A 23,420-nucleotide genomic window follows, 5' to 3' on the forward strand; every position below is an offset into this window, starting at 1 on the left:
GTCGTTGCTCCTGTACGCTGAGTCCCACCTGGGGAAATCCTCCCAGTGCGCTTCTTGTAAATTGTCTTGACCCGCAGGGGTCACTGTGGAGGCTGGCTTGAGTCCCGAAACGCAAGGGAGCAAAGTAACCGGCCTAGTCCATAAGCTTTCCAGGAAGGAATGAAGTTTCAAGAAAATAGTTTGGATCTATTTCGAATTGTTTTGGTACAACGAAAAGGGAGCTGACGACGGACTTGACAGCCGAACGCTGCACAAAAGTGACGAAAAGCAGTTCGCTTCAAGGAATATTGGGTCTTCTGCGCGGCCGTAGATCCGCCAAGTGCGCCTGCGCATAAGAGTAGCAGCGTTGAGTCAGGCCGGCGGTGGAGGAAACTGCGGTAGAGACCCTCAAGCCTCGCCATGAAAACCCGTTTTAGCACCGTTGACCTCCGCGCGGTACTCGCGGAGCTGAATGCCCGGTACTGTATGACGGGTGACCAGGCTCGTGCGGGTGGTGCAGGAGGCAGAGGCCATGGCTCCACCGTGGAAACAAGAACGGCCTTATGTTTCCCCTGGGTCCCCCCGGTCCTGTTCTTCTGTGGACCTGGCTAGGCCTGAGTGGGCGAGCGCGTGACATCTTTCTGTGGCTCTCAGGATACCGGGGGGACCCCGGCGGTCGCGTGCCCCACTCCCCGCTCTCGTGGGCTGCTAGTCTCGCCAGGTCTTGCATCCGGCTTTGGCGGGGCTCTTGGCCTGTCGGCCTGAGTCGCCCGGGTCTGGCAACAAACGTTTAGTAAAAGACGAGACGCCAGGTGGAGGACGCCAGTGTAGTCATTTGCTTCAGAGGTTTCCAGACCAGAGGTTTGGTTTGTTAGACGCTCCTCCTCACCGCAGAGAAAGGCAGCATCGCCTTTTTAGCCGGAGGTAACAGATTTGGCCTGAGGTCTGCATTCTAATCTGCTTTCTGTCATTCAGCTGTGTGAGCTTTGTCATATTTCTCAGGGCCTCGTTTACATATTTTCTTTTATAATTAAGTGGGTTAGATTTTATTGTATTTCCTAAAATATATATTGGATCACTTAAAATACTCAAGGCATAGTATAGTGTTCTAGAGCTGATAGACCACTTTCGTTCTTAAATAGTTACACTCAAGGTTTGGGCTCAATGTCTGATGGCCTTCAGACTGCACACTGGTTGACTCCGTATCTTTAGAGTCAAAGATCCCCCCTTTCGCCATCTCTGCTTTCGCCTACAGCTTTAAATTGTGTGAAGTTTTATGTTTCAAATGGTAGTATGATTTGTTACATGTTTCCTTTCTCTTTGCAGCTTGCTAGGAATGAGAGTAAACAATGTTTACGATGTGGATAATAAGACGTATCTTATTCGTCTTCAAAAGTAAGAGCATTTTATAGGCTTGTTTTATCTTTTGTATAATTAAATATGAGCTTGTTTGTTTTTTTTAACCTGAGTTAATGCTCCCCTAAAAATTTTTTGACTTTTTTCTTTTACAGACCAGACGTTAAAGCTACACTTTTACTTGAATCTGGCATACGAATTCACACGACAGAATTTGAATGGCCTAAGAATATGATGCCGTCTAGTTTTGCCATGAAGGTAAGTTTTAAGTTATACTTGAAGCTAAATTTTATGGCCCTGAGATTGGTCACTAACAATTGAAATTATAAATGGGTTTTTCTTCACTGTTATAAATAAAATAGAGATAAAATAGAGTAGTTGATAGATACTGGTTGAATAAAGGAGATGTTTAACTTCTCCCTTGTACCCTTCATGCCACTTTGTGCGCCACATCTTTATGTTCCCACAGTTACCGTTCTTACTCAAGCTTTTATAATGCTGGACATTATAGCCATTTAACTCTAATACTCTTCTCACTATCAAAACAATTCTGTGTTAGACCGACATTGGTTTTTCTAAAGCATCATTTTCATTAGTTTTCCCACCTTTTATGATTCTCTAATTGCTGAATCCATATCCTATACCCCAGCATTCTTGGCTTTCTGTAATCTGCCCTCCTCCCTCCTTCCCTAGCCTTGTCTTCCACAGCTCACTTTTCAGCTACCAATCTGTATTTTGTTGGAATACTCAGTGACATTAGTATGCTACCAACCATATCTTTTTACTTTTCACTTTTCTTTTTGTTTTTACTATTAAAACTGAGATCCCACATTTGTGGGTGTATTACCCTTTCACTTATTGACACAAGAGATATACTGAAAAGCTCATGATGCAGAGGAAAGACATTAGAGTCAGATATACCTAACTTTGAATTAATGGTATTGCTGCTGAATAATTTTATAACCTGGAAATTTTACTTAATCTCTTGGAACTTGTTTCTTTAAATGTGAAATGTAGATAATGCCTCCCTCATGGGGTTATTGGTGAGGATTAATTGAAGTTACATGTAAAGCACCTAACACAATGCCTGACACATAATAGGGCTCCATATGTATTAATTTCCTTCTTCCTCTCCTCCTCACTTTCCTTCAGAAATTTATTTGTTTTGGCATTGTGTTATTTCATTAGAGGCTTTACAGAGAAGATCCTTATCCCCAGCAACTTAGAATCTGTTTTGGATTACACGTTAGGTAAGTGTTTCCCAAATCACAAGGCCTGTCACAAAATTATCAAATTCTTAAAAGTTTAATTTACTTAATAGTAACCCCAAATGGTTCTATTTTGGGGATTGTCCTTAATAATAATGACACTTTATATTTGTATAGTACTTTTCAAAGAATAATGCATACTTCATTTAAGTTGTTTAATAACTTGGATATGAAGAAGTAATATTGTTTCAGTTTTACATATGATATAACAGATAATAAGATATATGATACTGGGACTGTATAAACATCCCCAAACGAGGCTACATCAATAGGAGGTCAGACACTCAAAAAAAAAAAAAACTTAGAATTTAATGAGTTATGTGTGCATGTAAATCTAAATGTGTATAAAAATTCTCTTCAGTGGAGCAGACAATGTTAAGTACTTTATAAATAACTAAAAGAGCTGCTACTGTTGTATGTCACAGGCAGGGTCACGTTTAGTATGTGGTAAATCACAGTGATTGTTCCTAATTCTCACATTTGGGGATGCCAGCTGTAGCTTTGTGGCACTGACAGAAGCTTGTTTTCACCAAGCTGCTAGTAGGGAAATAAAGAAAAAACAAGTTTTACATATGTATTATATGTCCATCTATACTCATGATAATTTTCCCTTTTTCACCATTCTATGGTGTGGACTTCTGTTCCATTCAAGGATGCCTTTTATCTTCATTTTAACTTTATTTTTCTCAAACTATTACTGGGGGAATTGATTATGATTTTCACCTGGAGATTTAAAGACAGCCCTGAATGTAGGTCACTGTTTAAATCAAAATTAATATAGGCCACTTTTAAATGAGAACTATTGAATTTAGGAGGGAGAGATTATTCTATGAAGGTTGAAAAGTCTTACATCTGCCTGAATATGTGTGAGTATATAATTCTGCCTGAATATATAAAATGAGAATTTTAGTCAATTTGAACTGTAGATCTGGAGAACAACTCTTCTTAGTTATGAAAAAATTGGCATTAACTTGAAGAATGACCCTGTATATTCTTCTTCTCCTTTTTTTTAAGATGGTTTTAGTTTAAATTCTGTGTAAAATTTGTTTTGGATTTGAGGCTTGAAGAAAAGAAAGCATTCTTTCTTTCTGGTCTTGACTAAGGGATCTTTCAAATTCAAATTTAGAAACAATTGTAAAAATTTTTTTTAGGAGCTACAGAGTAGTCTTGTTTTTGGTCCATGTCATACTTAAATATTTGTACATGTAATATAAAACAGTAGGTATTTACCAAGTAAATTGTCTTTGGGTTTAACATGTTAATTTTATTTTAATTGTTTATAAGAACAAGAACATTATGACTAGGGATAAGAAGAATGGGATTTGATAAAGGATAGGAGTTACTACTTTTGGATTTGAGCTAGGTTGTTCAAAAGCCTGAAGATAGTACCAGAAAAATTCTGTTTGGGTTTTATTAATAAAGTTTGTGGGAATAGAGGGCAATTGGTTGTAAGTTGGAGGACTAATTTATAGAATTCCATTGAGCTCCTGGTTCAGAATTTGTATTTGAAGTGAAAGATTAGTGGAAACCACTAGTTAATCTTGAACACAAACACACAGAAGGAAATTTGGGATACTTAAAAAATTTCAGTAGAAAGAGGCTTAAAAAAAAGTTACAGCTTTGTGTGAGGTCCTCAGAATAAGAACGGATTTATTTAGCAGTGGTATAAAGCAACAACATAAACTTCGCTATAGGTCTCTTACTGTCTACTTAAAAATTGGATATAAAATACTGTTTCAGAGTTAGCAGTCAGAGTTGTCTGAAATAAAATGTGTTTCCTCTGATAATGACTCTAAGTTTTAATTTTGACTATACTGTTTTATCTGTTAGTCTTAAGATGTTATTCTTGATGGAAATGAAAAGAAGAAACTTAATTATAAACCAATACTGAATGATTAGGAATTCACTTTTACTATATAAATGCCTTTTTTCTTCTCTTTCTTGCTAGTGCCGAAAACATTTGAAGAGTCGGAGATTAGTCAGTGCAAAACAGCTTGGTGTGGATAGAATTGTGGATTTTCAATTTGGAAGTGATGAAGCTGCTTATCACTTAATCATTGAGCTGTATGACAGGGTAAGTTAAATTTGGGGGATGGGGTGAGGAGAATTATTATATTGTTAATTATTCATGTAATAGTGCTGTCAGACATGGGCAGGGAACATTTTTTTCTTCTCAAAGGCCATTGATACACTAGGATAATAAAGTGCAACACGAGTAAAATGTAATTTTCCATTAATCTTCCTTTTTATCTGGAGGCCAGAATTTAGGCAGACTGTAGCCATTTAAAATAGCATTTGAGGGACTTCCCTGGTGGTCCAGTGGTTAAGACTCTGTGCTTCCACTGCAGGGGGTGCAGGTTTAATCCCTGGTCTGGGAACTAAGATCCTGTATGCCATGTGGCATGGCCAGAAAAAAAACAAAAACAAAAACTATAATAAAATAGCATTTGAATATAGGAGACGAAGATCCGAGAACTGAAGAAATTATCTACTACTTTATATTTCAGGACTAGAGTGGTACAACCAGCAAATTGTCAAATAGTTTTGTCATAAATGAGACCGCAGTTGAGACTCAGGGACATTGCCATGTTTTCAGTGTCATCAGTCGTAAGAGGAAGACTACTGATGGCCTCACCATTCTTGCTTCTTGCCTCTTAATCCTTCCATTTAGTTACCTGTTCTATCTTGGAAATGTTTCATGAGCTACCTACAGCAAAATAAATTCCATTTGCATCAAAAATTTAAATATAAAGAGTGAAACCATAGAAGTACTAGGTGAAAATATGGATTAAGATATATGAATTTGGGATGAAAAAGACTTTTAAGCCTAACAGTGAAAACAAATATTGATAGATATGACTGCTTAATTTTAAAGCTGTGTAAGGCAATTTAACTGTGTAAGGCAGAAAACACCATGAACTGTTGATACATATATCAAAAGTGAAAAACTGGGGAAAAATATTTTAACTTGTGTGGTAAATAAAATGCTCATAATCCTAATACGTAGTTTTCACAAACCATTCAAGTGGAAAAATGGGTAAAGTGCTTGATTACACAATTCAAAAAATAATACAAATGGCTTATGAAAGCATGAATACTCTATAAATTAACAGATTACTGAAAGATAAAAATGATAGTTTTTTTCCTCCCCTTTTTTTCTTTCTCTGTCAATATATAAATGATTGGAAAGTTTGACAATAACCAGTATTATCAAGAATGTACAGGGAGGGCTTCCCTGGGGGCGCAGTGGTTGAGAGTCCGCCTGCCGATGCAGGGGACACAGGTTCATGCCCCGGTCCGGGAAGATCCCACATGCCGCAGAGCGGCTGGGCCCGTGAGCCATGGCCGCTGAGCCTGCGCGTCCGGAGCCTGTGTTCCGCAAAGGGAGAGGCCACAGCAGTGAGAGGCCCGCGTACCACAAAAAAAAAGAAAAGAAAAGAAAAAAAAGAATGTACAGGGAGTTCCCTGGTGACCTAGTGGTTAGGATTCTGGGCTTTCACTGCCGTGACCTGGGTTCAGTCCTCGGTCAGGGAACCGAGATACTGCAAGCTGTGCAGCGTGGCCAAAAAAAAAAAAAAAAATAAGGGAGAGAATTTGAAAAAGGATGTACGGGAGCAAGGGTAGATTATTACTTTTTCTTTTTTGCGGTACGCAGACCTCTCACTGTTGTGGCCTCTCCCGTTGCGGAGCACACACTGCGGACGCGCAGCCTCAGCGGCCATGGCTCACGGGCCCAGCCGCTCCGCGGCTTGTGAGATCTTCCCGGACCGGGGCACGAACCCGTGTCCCCTGCATCGGCAGGCGGACTCTCAACCACTGCGCCACCAGGGAAGCCCGCAAGGGTAGATTAGAACATTATTTTTGGAAGATTGTTTGACAGTATATAACATGATTTTTAAAGTTTATGTGCATAACCTTTGACGCAGGAATTCCACTTCTAGCAATTTATCATAAGAAACGTTTGAGGCAAGTGCTCAGGAAGGACCATACCAAGGATAGTCTTTATAGTGTTTATAACAGTTAAAACTTGGAAAGAAGCTAAATGTCTTTGTTTTTTTGTTGTTTGTTGTTTTTTGCTTTTTCTCCATTTCTCTGTGACTGTCATCTCTTAAATGTTCCCATTTATTTCTTGCATGAGTCACTTGGGCTGGACTTATCACAGCTTTTAAGTGGAAATCGGTCCCTAGTTTGTCCTCATGTGTGGAATTTTTCAATTCTAGCTAGACTCCAAGCGACTCCATTATTCAAAGCTAAATTTCTATGAGTAAGAGATTGGTTAAATAATTAAGGGAGACCCGAATAATAGAATGTGTAATTTTTAAAAATAATATTGAGCTGTTCGTTTTTTCTTCTTTCTTATCAACGTTTTTTACCACATGCTTTTAATCATTTTAAGGTTTTTGTTAGATATATGGCACATACATTATAAGCGTGCACTTTAGTGAACTATCAGAAGTGGACATACTTGTATTAGTTATTTACCTGGATGTGGCACCGGGACAGCAAGACCACCTGCTGATCCTTGCACTTGTCTTTAATTGTCGATGCACTTCTCTTTGCCTCTAATTCCTTTACCCATCTTTCTGCCCCCCCTCCCCTGCAGGCAGCAGCAGCTACAGCTGCAGTGGCTGCTCTCCTGGAATTGATTTTTGTATGTGGTCTCAGGTAGTGGTCAATTAAAAAAAAAATTTGTATGATAACCTTTTTAAAACCTTTTTTATTTTGAAATGATTATAGATTCACAGGAAGTTGCAAAGATAGAACAGAGAGGTCTGGTGTACCCTTCACCCAGTTCCCCTCAGTTGTTACGTGTTACATAATTATATTACAATAACAAAATCAAGAAATCAGTATTGGTACAATGTATGCATATAATTCAATGCATTTCACCATGTTTGTAGATTCAAGTAACCACCACTGCAATCAAGATACAGAATTCTTCCATTACCACAGAGATCTTCCTTGCTTGTGGTACCCCTTTGTAGTAACACCCACCCCTCTTCCTCCCATCCCTGCACGCTGGCAACTACTAATTTGTTCCATCTCCATAATTTTGTCATTATAAATCGGGTCTTTAACAAAGAAGGCAGTCTCAGAACCTTGGTGAAAAGGACATACCAGATAGTCTTAAATAGGAGTTGATAAACTACAGCCTGTGGCCCCTTTTTGTAAAGCCTGTGAGTTTAAGAATGGTTTTTGCAATACATTTTAAAAGAGCTCTTTAAAAAGAAAGAAGAAGATGCAACAGAAACCATATGTGGCCCACAAACCCTAAAATATTTATTATCTTGCCTTTTATGGGAAAAGTTTGCTGATCCCTGCTCTTAAATAATAGACTCATATTGTCTGAGCTAATATTGCTTGGACAGATGCCAGACTGTATCAGGGATGCCAAGTTAGGATTTTTAAGATTCTTTTTAGTCTAGAAGCAGATGCCTTCATGAAAATAGAGTGTTAACCTATGATCTAGGACAATCAGAATTGATTACACAGGACTGAATAAACTGGGGAGAATCTGATTGTGGTTATTTTTTTCAGAATGTTGTTGATATTATTTTTATGATAGTTATATGATAAAGCCCTTCTGACGTGTAACTTAGTAACTATACTAGTGCTAGTTGGAGTGATACATTCTTTAAATGGTAGTTTGCTCTCTTTGGTCTCTTAGAATTTAGGAACACTTGCCTTTTACTGAGATTGTTTTACTGCTCAAGACAATGTGTCTATTTACATAGGTTCAATAAGAATGTGTCCTTTTTACCAGGTTACAATTAGGCAAATTGATTGTGTAGCCAAGGTCAAACCTAGAGTGTCACATTTGAGAATAAATCTCATTCAGTTAGGTGTGAAAAGCTCACCATTAAGGAAAAAAGGTTATACTTCGTATGTAAAGCCAGTGTCCACAAAGCCCTCCTGAGAACCTAGTCTTATACCTTATCTGTGGCATATAGGATCCTAGCCTGCAGGAAGTAAGGAAGGTCACTTCTTGTAGATTTGCGTGACTTCTCGTAGAGAAGAATTTACTCACATTTATAGGTGCACCACAGACAAAACCAGTAGTGATTTTTTCTTTTCTTTTTTTGGTTTCCATAGCTTTGAGTTAGAAGCAAATAATAATTTTTAAGTCTCTGGAATAATAGAGGCTATTGAAGATATAATTCCAAATATCTTATGAATTCTTCAGGCAGCAGTGATTATGAAGGCTTCAGTAACTGCTTGATACCATGTGGCTCTAGATGTGCTGTCTATAATTTATACATATGTTAGTTAACATTTCTTGCAGCACTTGTGTAAATAAATCAGTCCAAGAAACAAAGTAGCTTTTTCTGTGTATATGTGTAATCAAAAATAATTTGAGATGTTGTAATCATGAGAGGAGACTGTTAAAAATTATCCAAAATTTGAAGAGACAAAAAGGACAAAATGTCAGTTTAGTATCCTGCCAGGTGTTGTCTAGCGTTGTCTAGCCGACACTCCTGGGGATTCTAGGGATGTGGTTTTTTGTTTTTTTTTTCTCTAGTTGCGGCAAGTGGGGACTGCTGTTCCTTGCGGTGGGCGGGCTTCTCATTGTGATGGCTTCTCTTGTTGCGGAGCGCGGGCTCTAGGCGTGAGGGCTTCAGTAGTTGCAGCACGCAGGCTCAGTAGTTGTGGCTCACAGGCTTAGTTGCTCCACGGCATGTTGAATCTTCCCGGACCAGGGATCGAATCCATGTCCCCTGAATTGGCAGGCGGATTCTTAACCACTGCGCCACCAGGGAAGACCCTGCTATTTACTCTTGATTAGGCTCTTTTACAACTCGTTAAGGGTGGACTTTAACTTATAGAAAACTGATAGCAATGCAAATAATTCTTGCCTGATAGCAATGAAAATTAATTTCATCTAGTAGAGATTCAAATTATCTCTGTCCAGAGAAAAGACAGCCCCAGAGGTTGCAGTTTTATTGCCCTAAATTGGCAATCTTACACAATCATTCTTTTCTCACCCACTCTAAGTAGTCCACTTACTTCATTTCTCTTAGAACCAGTTTTGTCATCTAGTTCTCTCGTTAATTAGTTGAATAACTTTTTGGCAGTTATAAAAATAGTATATTGTTTTCTGGTGACCACTGTTTCTGTTGAAACCAGTGTCAGTCATACTGTTGCTCCTTTGAAGGTAATCTCTCCTTTTTATCTGGGTGCTTTAAATTTTTTTCTGTTTGTCTTTGATTTTCAGTAGTTTGCTATGATATGTCTAGTTGATTTTCCTTTGTAATTACCTTCTGGGGTTCACAGTGCTTCTAGAATCTGTGAGTTGGTGTTTTTCATCAGTATGGGAAAATTCAGTCATATTTTCTTTTGATCTATCTTCCACTAATTTTATTGCTATCAGACAAGAATCATTTGGAATCATTTGTAATTGCTCTATTATCTGATTCCTCTGATGTCTGTTTTATAGTCTGTTATTCTTATAACTATAATTACATTGTCTTGTCTCCTCCCATGCCTGGTTACTTTATTGTGTGCCAGGCATTGAGTAGGAAAAGTAATAGATAAATCGTGAGACCTGGAATGATGTTATCTTCCTTTAGAGAGGATATTTGCTTTAGACAGGTTGCTAAGGACACAAGTAATCCCATATTACGTTACTCCAATCAAGAATTGAATTGATTAGGAGCTGGGTGTGGGAAAGCTGGAAAATTTCCGGTTCACTCCTCCTGGGATGCAGCCTTTTGGGGTCAGTATTCATAGCTGAACTTATCAGGGATAAATCCCCTTAGCCCCTACCCCTTTCACTTGGACCCTGAACTCAAATTTTTATTCTCCTTAGTTGTCCTGTGAGCCTATCAAAATTCACGCTCAGCTTCTCAGCCTGTCAGCTGATTCTTAACTGTTAGATAAATGATCCTAGGGAAGAAGGAGCTCTAAGTGTGGAGCTCACCTTTCTGAGTTTTCCTCTCCTAGATTTTGATCCTATAAATGTTTACTGCCTGTTTGCATTTTTTGTTTCGTAAGAGACTTGCTTTGTATCTTGTCCAGTTTTTCTTTTTCTCAGTAGGACAATAGTTAGAATTATCTAGACTACCATTTAAATTAAAAATGTTTATACAAGTAGTACACAAATACATTCTCAGTATATAGAAAAGTTTGTAGAATTAAAATTGAAGGTCTTATCACCCCTGGCCTAACCAGTTCCTCATCCCAAAGTAACCACTGTTATGTTTGGTGTCCTATTTATGATCCCTTTCCCCCACTCCCGCCCACCCCAATTAAAAAACAAGAGAAGGTTTTTTTCATTGGTGGGGGGAGAAATCTCTAGAATGTAACTAATTGCAGGCTGCCTTAGGTTTAACTCAATGTGAAGTTTAAGTTATATATCAGACATAGGCCTTTCCTTTTTTTTCTTTTTTTCCTTTTTCAATTTAAACTTAGCACTTAATGATGTAAAATTTCTTTCCACAGAATAAAAAAGTCTTTATTATCATTTAAAAATTTAAATAATTTTTTTATTTTATAGTAATACTAGATTTGTAGAAAAGTCGCAAAGATAATAAAGAAAATTCTGGTATACCCTTCACTTAGTTTCTCTTAATGTTAACATCTTATATAACCATGGTACATTTGTCAAAACTGAGAAATTCACATTGGTACATTACTGCTAATCAAACTACAGACTTTATTTGGGTTTCACCAGTTTTTCTACTCATGTTCTTTTTTCTGTTCCAGGATTCAATCCAGGATACCCCCTTGCATTTAGTGTATTTCTGTTTTGAAGGCTCTGCTCAATTGGCATGTGTACTGTCTAGGTTCCAGAGGTCCACTTAGTGATGAGTTTGGAATAGATATTCAGGATTTATATATGAGAGTATGTGCTTAGGAATTTTCAGTACTCACTGTGGTATTTAAGAGAAGTATGTTAGTTGATTCTTACAGTAGATCTTGAAGATTGCTCTCTCCTCTCTCTATACCAGGGTCTGAGCTTCTAGCCTTCATGTCTGGAATTTTGATGTATGGTTTATCTAGAGTCGATCAGACCTTGGGTAAAGAGGCTGTTGCTATTCAGACTCACTTAAGAAAGTCAGTTTATTAATTTGTGAAAAGAAGTTTCCAGTAAGAAAGACTCTGGAGAAAGTAAGATTAGAAAATGGATTATTGAGTACATCAGAGACAAGTGCAGTATTTCCCCAAGTAAATTCCTCGACACCACTTCCATATGATAATAGCCTAGAAAAATGGTTCCCCTAGTCATAAAAATTTGAAGAACCTTGAGAATAAATAAGGTAAATATTTTTTTTTAACTCTAGGACTTACCAGTGCCTTTAATATGATCATGTGATGTGTACATCCCCTAGGGAAGGATATGTTACATAGAATTTCCAAAACTTATTAGATCACAGAATTTTTTTCTTTTTAATGGGAGTAGTGGAAACCATCTTAACAGAATACTTTTGGGAAACCTTGGTTTAAAGAAAGCCCTCTGAGGGAAGTAACTGCCCTACTGGAATCTTCCAGATGTTCTTGATAACTGAACAGTTTGATTCAACAAACATTTATTGAGCACTTTATATGTGCCAGGTCCTATGGCCAGGTCTGTTTTTCAAGTCACACCTTTATGAACCAATCAGACACTATATGGACTTCTATCCAAGTCTCCTACTTTCCTTCTCCAGTTAACATTTCTGTTCTTTAAGTTAAATGTTTAAATTTCTAAATGCATGATTTCTTTGAGGTTGGAACATTTAGCAGTAGGTCCTGCTCTTTCAACACCTAGTAACTTCAGGTTATCTACAGGCATTCCTCATTTTACTGAGCTTTGCTTTATGCTTCTCATATACTGCGTTTTTTACAAATTGAAGGTTTGTGGCAGTCCTGCATCAAGTAATTTTTTGCTGTCAGTGCCATTTTTCCAACAGCATTTGCTCACTTTATGTCTCTGTCACATTTTTAAAATTCTCACAATATTTGAAACTTTTTCATTACTATTATATTTTTATGGTTATCTGTGATCAGTGATCTTTAATGTTACTACGAACAACTCACTGAAAGCTCAGATGATGGTTAGCAGTTCTTAACAATAAAGTATTTTTAAATTAATTATGTACCTTGTTTTTTAAAGTATATTATTATCTTTATACACTGTATCATACATTGTGTTATGATACATTATATTTTACGTTATATTATTAAACATTACAATATAGTGTAAGCATAACTTTTATATGCACTGGGAAACCAAAAAATTCGTGTGACTTGCTTTATTGAAATATTTGCTTTATTTCGGTGGTCTGGAACCAAACCTGCAATAACGTCAAGGTATGCCTGTATATTTGTGATCAAGGTGAATGGTGGCCCCATCTAGTGAACATTATCTTGCAACCTGTTATTCCTCATGAGATTGGGGCTGTTCCCACCGTCTTCTGGGACCACCTTCTAAGTACTTGCTAAGGCATGTGTGACCATTTATTTTCATGGATGCGTCTTTGTATTTTAATTATACAGCAACCTTCACTGTCTATAATAAATTTGGAAGTTTGTGTTTTTTGGGCAGTTTTATTTTCATTAGGTTTCTCCCCTGGTTTTTATTGAAAAGATTATGTAACAATATTAAGTTTTAAAAAGACTTTTTAATCCTCACTCTTTAATAAGTATTCTAATTTTTCCTGTGTTTGCCTTCCACTTCCCAGGATACATTTGCCTTATACTTCCCAGAATACAGGATTTTTTGGTCTTCCTGTTTTTTAGTTAACATTATAAACATTTTCCTACTTTTTTTACATAGTCTTTTTTCAAAGAATCAATTTTATTTATTTATTTATTTATTTTTGGTTGTGTTGGGTCTTCGTTGCTGTGCACAGGCTTTCTCTAGTTGCATCGAGCGGGGGCTACTCTTCATTGCGGTATGCGGGCTTCTCAATTCTGGTGGCTTCTCTTGTTGCGGAGCACAGGCTCTAGGCGCGCGGGCTCTAGTTGTGTAGTTGTGGCACATGGGCTTAGTTGCTTCGCGGCATGTGGGATATTCCCGGACCAGGGCTCGAACCTGTGTCCCCTGCATGGGCAGGCAGATTCTTAACCACTGCACCACCAGGTAAGTCCTACATAATCTTCTTAAGTTAACAGCTTTTAAATATTTTGTCATATTGGTATAATTTATTTATCAATATCTCCAATTTTTACATTTAGGCTGTTTGCAGTTTTTTTCTATTGTAAGTAAGATGCAGTTTAAGCATGTAGCTTCTGGTTTTATTGAGGTATTACACTAGGCCACATAACCAAGTGTGGAATTCCTTGGTCAAAGGGTATAACGGCCTTTATTGATTTTTCCATATAACTAATTGTTATTCAAAGACAAATTGCAGGTGAAAGTATAAATAGCTCTGTGTTTGGCTTCTGAAATATATGTTGTTTTTCTTAATAAGCCACAGTGTTTGTAGATTTGCCTCAACCAAGTGCAACATTAAGTTCAGTTGGTGGTCATCAAGGTGTTAATTGATTATTCTGCTTCTAATAGTGACCTCTGCAGAACCACCAGACAGTGAGTTTAAAGTTGCTCTTGATTCCTTCATTATGTTTCAAACTTGGGGTGTTTAGATTTATTTTATTTCATAGTCTGTGCTGGGCAAGTGCAAGGGGCACTGTTTAGATGCAACTCAAATGCTTTGTGTTTGTAACTCATTTCTATAGCCTTGATTGGGTTTTTAAGAGACTACATTTTCTTTCTCAGTTTTTAAGATTTAAGAATGATTTGGGAAAAGCATTAAATTATATTTTATTCTATTACAGGGGAACATTGTTCTTACAGATTATGAGTACCTAATTTTAAATATCCTAAGATTTCGAACTGATGAGTCAGATGATGTTAAATTTGCTGTTCGTGAACACTATCCAGTTGATCATGCTAGAGCTGCCGAACCTTTGCTTACCTTGGAAAGGTAACATGTTTGTTTTATTAACTCATTTCATATTGTATTACATAGTAAAATAGATCATATATCAGAATATGAAAGAACTGTCACATAAGAAAATATTTTACTTGCATAAAATAAATTTGGGCTGCTTGAACTACATAAGTGCGCTTAAACGTAAGCAATTAAGCCTTATTTGGGAGTGGCAAATGTACGTTTTTTTAATCTAAGTTTGGTGTTACTTCAGATGTTTATGATTTCTTGGTAAAGTGGGGGAATTTATTAGCTGTTCTGTGAGAAGACAAATGGATATCTTGGCAGAGCGCAAAAGGAGATAGGAATTCTGGTTTAGCTAAAAAATAGGAGTATGATGCGATAAGGTGCTGACTATAACAGTACTCTTCTGGCTGGAAGGCTTTGCTAATAGGCTACAGCAGTGGTTTTCAAAGTTTAGAATGCATCAGAATCACCTAGAGGGCTTGGTAAAATATAGATCCCCCTGCTCCCACCAGGTTTTAAGTAGATCTGGTGTAGATCCCAGGAATTTACATTTCTAACAAGTTTGCAGGTGAGGTTGATGCTGACTTGGGGGGGAATACTGTGGCCCACAGCATCCTTGAGTTCTTTCTAGATGTTTAATTAGGTAAAGCCATTTCAGGTGTTAAGATATATCACCAGGGAGGGATAACTTGGGAGATTGGGATTGACATATACACACTACTGTATATAAAATAGATAACTAGTAAGAACATGCTATATAGCACAGGGAACTCTACTCAATACTCTGTAATGGCCTATATGGGAAAAGAATCTAAAAAAAAAGAAGAGTGGATATATGTATTGATATATGTATAACTGATTCACTTTGCTGTACACCTGAAACTAACACAACATTGTGAATCAACTACAATAAAATATTTTTTAAAAACCCATATATCACCAGTCTCCACAAACTACATTTAACTGTTGCATAAAAATGTGTCTTTCATGTCATATATGGGCATGCTGACGATAAGCAGTATGACTTCGTTGAAAAAGTATTGATGTTCCTTGGAAAACTTGGTTTCAAGTCCCAGTCTGCTGTTCAGGAACCTACTAAACTTAGATAAATTACTTTTATGATCCTTTTTTTTTTTAACCTATAAAGTGAACTAGCTCCTCTTATATTTTAGGATATTTTGAAGATCAGGCAAATTGATGCATATGAAAGTACTGTGAACATGAATATGGCTGTAGGGTTTATTAAATATAAGATAGTAAGGGGTGTGTCAATTTTGTTTCACAGATTGACTGAAATAATAGCCAGTGCACCTAAGGGTGAACTACTGAAGAGAGTTCTTAACCCATTACTTCGTGAGTAATCCTATATAGAGCAATGAAGTGTTTGTAAGATAATATGGTTTCTTAGAAATATATGTAACACATTGAAATCTAGTTCTAGTAGAAAATTAGAACAACTTGATAAATGTAGAAAGGAGTTTAAAATGATCTTTTGAGTAAATAAGTGTTTATTTTCAAGGAAAGAGAAATTTGTTATACCATATGAACTTTGACCTTTATGTTACATCTTATTTAAAAGCAATACAGTTATGTAAACAAACTATGTTATCTAGCACTTGAGCGCCAGGTATAGTTTTCTAAGAAATCTTTTTTTTTTGTTTTTTTCAGTGTCTGTCTTTTTGATTTAATAGTCACTTAGCTTGGTTGGGCTTTCTTTGTTTCGCTTTTTGTTTTTTATCGGTGAGTCTCAGGGCATTCCAAGGTCTGCCAGGTGCCGCTGATAACCAGGGTAAAGATAATCTAATCAACTTTTACACTTGAGAAAATCATCACTTATCCCTATACTAAGGAATCTGGGGAGGACATATGAGAAGGCAGGTACCATTGATTACTACAGGAGTTACTGTTTAGAATGCATTAAAAAAGTTATCTTTAAAACTTTCCATCTGTTAGTATAGCATGTGTAAAATTTGTAAGTTTGGATTTTTCTATTTCTTTATTCTGTTAATATGGTGTATTACATCAACCAGTTTTTGTATGCTAAACCAGCCTTTCGTTCCTGGTTTATAATCCTTTTTATACGTGGCTATATTCCATTAAATTCCTATAACTTGCATTGACTTCTACAATTTTATTGTAGTCTCAAATTTTTATAAATACTTGAACTGTCATTTCTAATAACATTTCAAAATAGGTAAACTAATTGTTATTTTCACTGGCTACTGTTATTGAGTAGATCATTTATATTGGGATATACATTAGTATTTTGAACGTGAAATTTTATAGGAAAATACTACAAATAATATCCTCTGCTTTTATAGCCTGTGGACCAGCTCTCATTGAACACTGTCTTATAGAAAATGGATTCTCTGGCAATGTCAAACTGGATGAAAAATTTGAAAGTAAGGGTATGTGTGCATGCTACAAGTTTTGCCCATTTTTATTTCATTTTTTTAAACCTATGAAAATTATTTCTGGAAAAAGTAGTAAGTGAGTGGGTAGTTCTAGACTTAAAAACATTTGACCTGTTAGTGTTCTATCCATATGGTATTCCTGACTTCCTACTCTAATGTGATGGCTTTATCCGTAGTAACATGCAGTTTAATCTCTCTACGTTATTACCTTCTGATTTTAGAATATTCTCCCTCCCTCCCCCTAAATTTTGGAAGGGGTTACTGCACTTCAGACAGTCTCTGGTACAAGGCTTGAAGGAGTTGAATTATTCACCTTCAGACTCAGAACCTGAGGGGCTTCTAGAAGTAGCATTATTTATACATTTTAATTCTGTAAGTGCTGTGGTGTGACTTTATAATGAATTAGGCTTTTGTAACTACTTAAGGGAACCTAAATTAACTTCTAGATTAGGATAATAAAAAATTGGAGGAAATATAAGGAAAATGGAAGCTTTGGTCTTTGACAAATTTTTATCTGCAGATTCTCATGTAAAATGAAAACAAATCATTCTTGATATTTATATTTTGGGATTTATATCACTTCTTAAGGTTTAGGGATCATTTTTATGATACACAAATGCACAAATGTAAAATTTTTTTGTGCATTTAAAAATACAAATTGAATGTTTTAAGTGAATGATTTAGTTTCTGACATACATGAATTTAGTGCAATCCTGTTCGAAATGCCGACAGGTGGTATTGTTATTTTTGCTATTGCACTTCCTTTTTTAAATGAATCTGATATGTGCAGTAAAAAGCATACAAAAATGTTCAGGAAAACTCTGGAAAATAATAGTAATGATGGAGTATAATCTTTTCATAAATTAAAATGTATTATGAAGCTATAGTAATTAAAAGTTAAGTTTTGGGAGAAGGAATACACAGAATAAAGAATTCAGAAACAAGCCCAAATATATGTGGCAATTTAGCATATGAACAAAGTGGCTTTCATATCATGAGGGGAAAGATGGATTCAATAAAAGCTATTGGGACAACAAGCTGGCCAAAATATATTCTTATTTAATAAACTGATTATAAACATGAAATAACTATATTTAATTTTCTTGAACAACTTGTATTATTTCATAAGCACTTTCTGTTTTCTACATAGATGTTTAATAATAGTTATGGACAGTTGATTGGCACTCCTTTTTTCCTTTTTTATTCCCCTATTAGATATTGAAAAAGTACTTGTTTGTCTTCAGAAAGCAGAAGAGTATATGAAAACAACATCCAACTTCAGTGGAAAGGTAGCACCACAAATGCTTATTGTTTATTGTTGATGTTTTACTTATTTAGATTTATAGAATTTAAATGTTCATTGAAGGATCAGTATATGTAAATTTTTTGTTGTAATTTGGAAATTTAACACCTGTAATATGCTTATTCTAGGGTAGTTTTTTTTAATTGCTGTTGGTTTCTGATTTTTGTTCTGTTCCTTAAATCTTCTATAAAGTACTGGGTCAAGACAATATTGGCACTCCTGAAAAGTTGAGGAATTTGAAAATATTTCCTCTTAGGTTGATTTAAGATAGAGAAGCACATCTTAATTTGCCAGCACTTTCCAAAAATTTACTGATTAACATCTTTTTAATTATTAAATATTCTCTGGGTTACCTCATATCTTGTTTTTCTTCCCTATTCAAAGTATATAACTTTACTTACAAAAAACGTTCAGGAAAAGTTCTGATTAATTACAGCTAAATTCACTCCAAATATACCCTGCATCCAGTTACTAAAATGAATTAAAATTTCCTACCGGCAAAGTGAACCAAAGATTTTTCTGCTGGAAGTAAAGTGCTTTTGGCTTTTTTAAGTTGTAGAACATCTGAAAAATGGAAAGAAAACAGCAAAATGCACATGTATAATCTCACCACTTTATCAAATCATTAGTTTTCATTTTCTTTATTCCCTGTTTTTTTCTTGTTCATATGAATAAGTCAGTATTTTCTGATGGTACTTACTGAGTCTTAAAAACATCACTTTGAGAAATACAATCAGTAGACGAATGCTGATTGTTTATAACTAGAATAATTTTGTAAGTTAATAAAATTAATATCATTCAAGCAAAGTAAATCTGCTAATTATGAATGGAAATTAGTTTTAATGTTGGATTTTTGTAGGGGTATATCATTCAGAAAAGAGAAATAAAACCAAGCCTAGAAGTAGATAAACCAACCGAAGACATATTCACGTAAGTATGTAGGCATGGATCGATTTGCTTTGGGTGTTTATTAATGTTCCTTTCTTTTTCTTTTTCTTTTTTTTAAATAGATTTTTTTATTTTTGGCTGCATTGGGTCTTTGTTGCTGTGCGTGGGCTTTCTCTAGTTGCGGCAAGTGGGGGCTACTCTTTGTGGCGGTGTGTGGGCTACTCATTCCGGTGGCTTCTCTTGTTGCGGAGCACGGGCTCTAGGCGTGCGGGCTTCAGTAGTTGTGGCACACGGGCTCATTAGTTGTGTCTCGCAGGCTCCAGAGCGCAGGCTCAGTAGTTGTGGTGCACAGCCTTAGTTGTTATGTGGCATGTGGGATCTTCCCGGACCAGGGATCGAACCCGTGTCCCCTGCATTGGCAGGCGGATTCTTAACCACTGCACCACCAGGGAAGTCCCTATTGATGTTCTTGGTAAATATGTTTTACAGGTATGAGGAATTTCATCCTTTCTTGTTTTCTCAACATTCACAATGTCCATATATAGAATTTGAATCGTTTGACAAGGTGGGTTTTCTGATTCTATTTTTTGACCAGTTAGCATGATGTGAGTTGTTAAATTAATATCAACTTGCTTTGATTGAGAAATTGAAAATATTTCTGCTTTACAATCATTATGAATCTGGACATTAAAAACCAGTGCAGTCACAGATACAAACTAGTGGAAATGTTTGTTGTTTCTTTATTTCAAGATGAAGGACCAAAGATTTGAACTTAATTTGATTCCTGACTGCTTAGCTATATAATACATTTACTGGAAATCTACTCAAGTTCTTTGAGTGGTGTTATGAAACAAAATGGACCCTAAAATTCTGTGTATGCAAGTTGAAGCAGAGACCGTGTTTGTGTGGTTTTTTTCCAGCTAGTTGATTGTCTTTTTCTTCTTTTGATAAGGCCGTAGATGAATTTTATTCCAAGATAGAAGGTCAGAAAATAGATTTAAAAGCTTTACAACAGGTATGGTGTTATTAAAAACATTTATATAAACCAGCTAGCCTTGGGTGTGGTTTGCTGGGTAGGTGATGCTCTCATACAGGAATGGGCAGCCTTTTAGAAGTAGTTTGGGAATGCCCTGATCTCTTGGTATATTAATAAAGGTCCAGGGGAACTATCAGTGTTTAAAAAAAAATACGTTCATTTGCTCCATTAGAATATCAAATATTCTCTAAACCAGAAAATACAGTGGGAAGGAGGCCTGTTATTTATTCCCTGGTATAATTTGCTTTATTACAACAACCCAGAGCTTCTCAAACTTTGCTGTAAAGGGAATAGTGTTTCAAAGAGGAGATTTTTAAATAGGCCAAAGGAGAGGGAATAGTTTTCTCTATACAAATAAGTATATATTTGTTTATCATTAAACTGTTTTCTTTTTTAAAGTGGGCTTTTGAACTAGGTCTTTAATATGCTTTGCATGTATCATGACTCCACAAGGAGGGTTTAATATGCTGTGTTTTGTTTTCCCAGCTCATTTGACCATGTTTGGGGAGCTTTTACTGCAGAACAGTTTTAGAAAATGGCCAAAGTCACGCTTGATTCGATTTTTCAGAAATATTCATCGAATCTTAAAATATGTGTGCAAAAACTTGAAATTATGTGAATCTCTGTATCCTCCCCACCTTGGTTGTAAAAAAATTAACAAGAGCGGAATTTCAAAGCAAGTGGGTCACATGAGTTACATAGTGTGATTGCCACATGGTGGCAGCACTTTAGTAAGTAAACAGATATTTAAGAGTAACATTGAACCCCATGTACATCAAAATACCCGTGAATTATTTTAGTAATCACTGTGTGTTCTTTTAATAGTCACCATTCTTATAACTTAAATATTTTTAACATTACATCCAGCATGCAAACATTCACTAATTGGTGATGCTATTACTAGTGTTACAAAATTAGCCCCACATCAGCAACCTTAATATGTAAGTTCCGTGTGATAGAATGCTATACAGCCATCCCTCGGTGTCTGCAGTGGGTTGTTCCAGGAGCCCCTGTGGGTACCAAAATCCAAGGATATTCAAGTCCCTTATATAAAATGGTGTAGTACAGGGAATATAGTTAGCCTCCCATATCTGCAGGTTTTGTATCTGCAGGTACGGAGGGCTGACTGTATAAAAGTTCACATAACTACCATGAGCCTTTGTGTTGTTAATTTAGGAAGAAGAATACTCTGTAAAATACTAGAAATAAGGCTGAGAAAATTAAAAGCAGCAATAAAATAAAAGGAAGCTATTTTAGGAATTAATGCTAAAAATGCACTCCCCCAAACTTTAATGTCATAGGGAAAAATGTCTTGAATTCTGCCTGCTTGAATAATGCAAGGGCAGTAGGGCATATCTTACATACAATGTAACCTGTAATCAAAATACCTTCCTGTATAGGGAATGGGATGTAGATGGTCAGGAGAGGTAATTTTGGAGCATGAAACACTTTGGGGTAGGATAGACCTGGGGAGATGGACTATGGGGAACTTTAGCTAGTTAGGTAACAACATTGAGGGGTCAGAAGTAGGGGTGGGATAGTGAGTTTCAGGAGGTAAAAGAGAGAAGGTACAGAAGGTAGAAGAAATCTAATTTTTAAAAACTCTGTTTTGTTAACAAAAGGAAAAACAAGCATTGAAGAAATTAGATAATGTCCGAAAGGATCATGAAAACAGATTAGAAGCTCTTCAGCAGGCTCAGGTATTATGTTTAGCTTTTTCAGATACTTTTTCAAAAATGGTAACTTTGGCATTGTAACACATGTTTTTGGTTTATTTCATAAGGAAATAGACAAACTTAAAGGAGAGCTTATAGAAATGAACCTACAAATAGTTGACAGAGCCATTCAGGTTGTTCGAAGTGCTTTAGCCAACCAGATAGACTGGACAGAAATTGGGTTAATTGTGAAAGAAGCCCAAGCTCAAGGAGACCCTGTTGCAAATGCAATCAAAGAATTAAAACTACAAACAAATCATGTTACAATGCTGCTAAGGTAAGTTTGATTCTTAGTTAAGCAGTTAGTGTTTGTCTTTACTTTGCTATTTAATTTTTCACTGTATTCATTGAAGTTTTTTTTATTTGGAAATTTATCTTTGAAAATACAGAAAAAAATTAATTTACATTAAAATAATGCAGCTATTTAAGTACCGTAAACCATTTATAATTTCCTTGAGAAAAAAATTGAAAATAAAAAAGGGATGTCATTGACATTAGTGAAATACTATTGAATATTTTTAATAGAAATCCATACTTGTTATCAGAGGAGGAAGATGATGATGTTGATGGTGACGTCAGTACTGAGAAAAATGAAACCGAACCACCAAAAGGAAAAAAGAAAAAGCAAAAGAATAAACAACTGCAGAAGCCTCAGAAAAATAGGCCATTGCTTGTTGATGTTGATCTCAGCTTGTCAGCATATGCCAATGCCAAAAAGTAAGTCATAAATTTAAGTATTTATTTTATTTTATTTATTTGCCATGCTGCATGGCATGTGGGGTCTTAGTTCCCTGAGCAGCGTTTGAACCCGTGCCCCCTGCATTGGAAGCACAGACTCCTAACCACTGGACCACCAGGGAATTCCCATAAGTATAAATTTTAGCTATAATATTATCTGCAATAAATCTGTTAGGGTATTAAGGATAAGAACTATCATTATTTTGACTGTATATTCTTTGAGGTGAAATACTTTTTTAAAAGTATTTAAAGTTGTTCTTGATGATTTGTGAGTCTGTAAAATTAGAAATAACATAAATAGGAAACTAAAGAATAAAGATTTTATCTAAAATTAAAAGATATATTTTTCTAGGTATTATGATCACAAGAGATATGCTGCTAAGAAAACACAGAAGACTGTTGAAGCTGCTGAGAAGGTACTTAATATTTCTTAGAATGAATGTTAATTGTTTTTCTCTGCTTTATTAATTTAATGGACTTAATTATTTCTTCTCTTTAAATGAGGTTTTCAAATTCAGAAATACCTTTCAAACTTAATTTTGCTGTAAATGTGTGCATTTCCAGTATTTATTTTCTCCCCTAACCCTCTCTTCCCAAGGTCTCTATCTCAGTAATTATCCCTTTTTTGCTCAAGTTAAAAATGTTGGAGTCATCCTGGACTCTTCTCATATCCAGTCAGTCATTTTAAATAAAAAAATGAAGTCATTTCTCTCTGTTCAACATCTTCCAGTTTCTTCCCATCTTACTCAAGACACCTTAAAGCCTGGATCAGGTAGGGAGGCCTATCTGCTTCCCTCTGATCACATCACCCACACTCCCCTTGTTACACACTGTTTCCAGCCAC

The 23,420-nt window shown here is 36.0% G+C and overlaps 1 protein-coding gene across 2 annotated transcripts in view; it reads left to right on the top strand.

Moving 5' to 3' along the window:
* Positions 1 to 159: 159 nt before the first annotated feature.
* NEMF (nuclear export mediator factor) overlaps positions 160 to 23,420 on the top strand; it is a 53,490-nt gene continuing 30,229 nt past the window's right edge. Inside the window, exons 1-15 of one of the 2 annotated variants that reach the window (XM_060004600.1) lie at positions 160 to 458; positions 1,306 to 1,374; positions 1,491 to 1,593; positions 4,552 to 4,677; positions 14,361 to 14,509; positions 15,768 to 15,835; positions 16,804 to 16,890; positions 18,112 to 18,185; positions 19,059 to 19,129; positions 19,577 to 19,652; positions 20,040 to 20,102; positions 21,746 to 21,823; positions 21,907 to 22,115; positions 22,364 to 22,555; positions 22,929 to 22,992. In XM_060004600.1, the coding sequence (XP_059860583.1) occupies positions 400 to 458; positions 1,306 to 1,374; positions 1,491 to 1,593; positions 4,552 to 4,677; positions 14,361 to 14,509; positions 15,768 to 15,835; positions 16,804 to 16,890; positions 18,112 to 18,185; positions 19,059 to 19,129; positions 19,577 to 19,652; positions 20,040 to 20,102; positions 21,746 to 21,823; positions 21,907 to 22,115; positions 22,364 to 22,555; positions 22,929 to 22,992 (1,488 nt within the window). In that variant the 5' untranslated portion in view covers positions 160 to 399. The remainder of the gene's footprint in view (positions 459 to 1,305; positions 1,375 to 1,490; positions 1,594 to 4,551; positions 4,678 to 14,360; positions 14,510 to 15,767; positions 15,836 to 16,803; positions 16,891 to 18,111; positions 18,186 to 19,058; positions 19,130 to 19,576; positions 19,653 to 20,039; positions 20,103 to 21,745; positions 21,824 to 21,906; positions 22,116 to 22,363; positions 22,556 to 22,928; positions 22,993 to 23,420) is intronic. The other variant, XM_060004602.1, reaches the window with a different exon arrangement.

This window comes from Delphinus delphis, chromosome 2, assembly GCF_949987515.2.
Source record: "Delphinus delphis chromosome 2, mDelDel1.2, whole genome shotgun sequence".
Taxonomy (NCBI): Eukaryota; Metazoa; Chordata; class Mammalia; order Artiodactyla; family Delphinidae; genus Delphinus; species Delphinus delphis.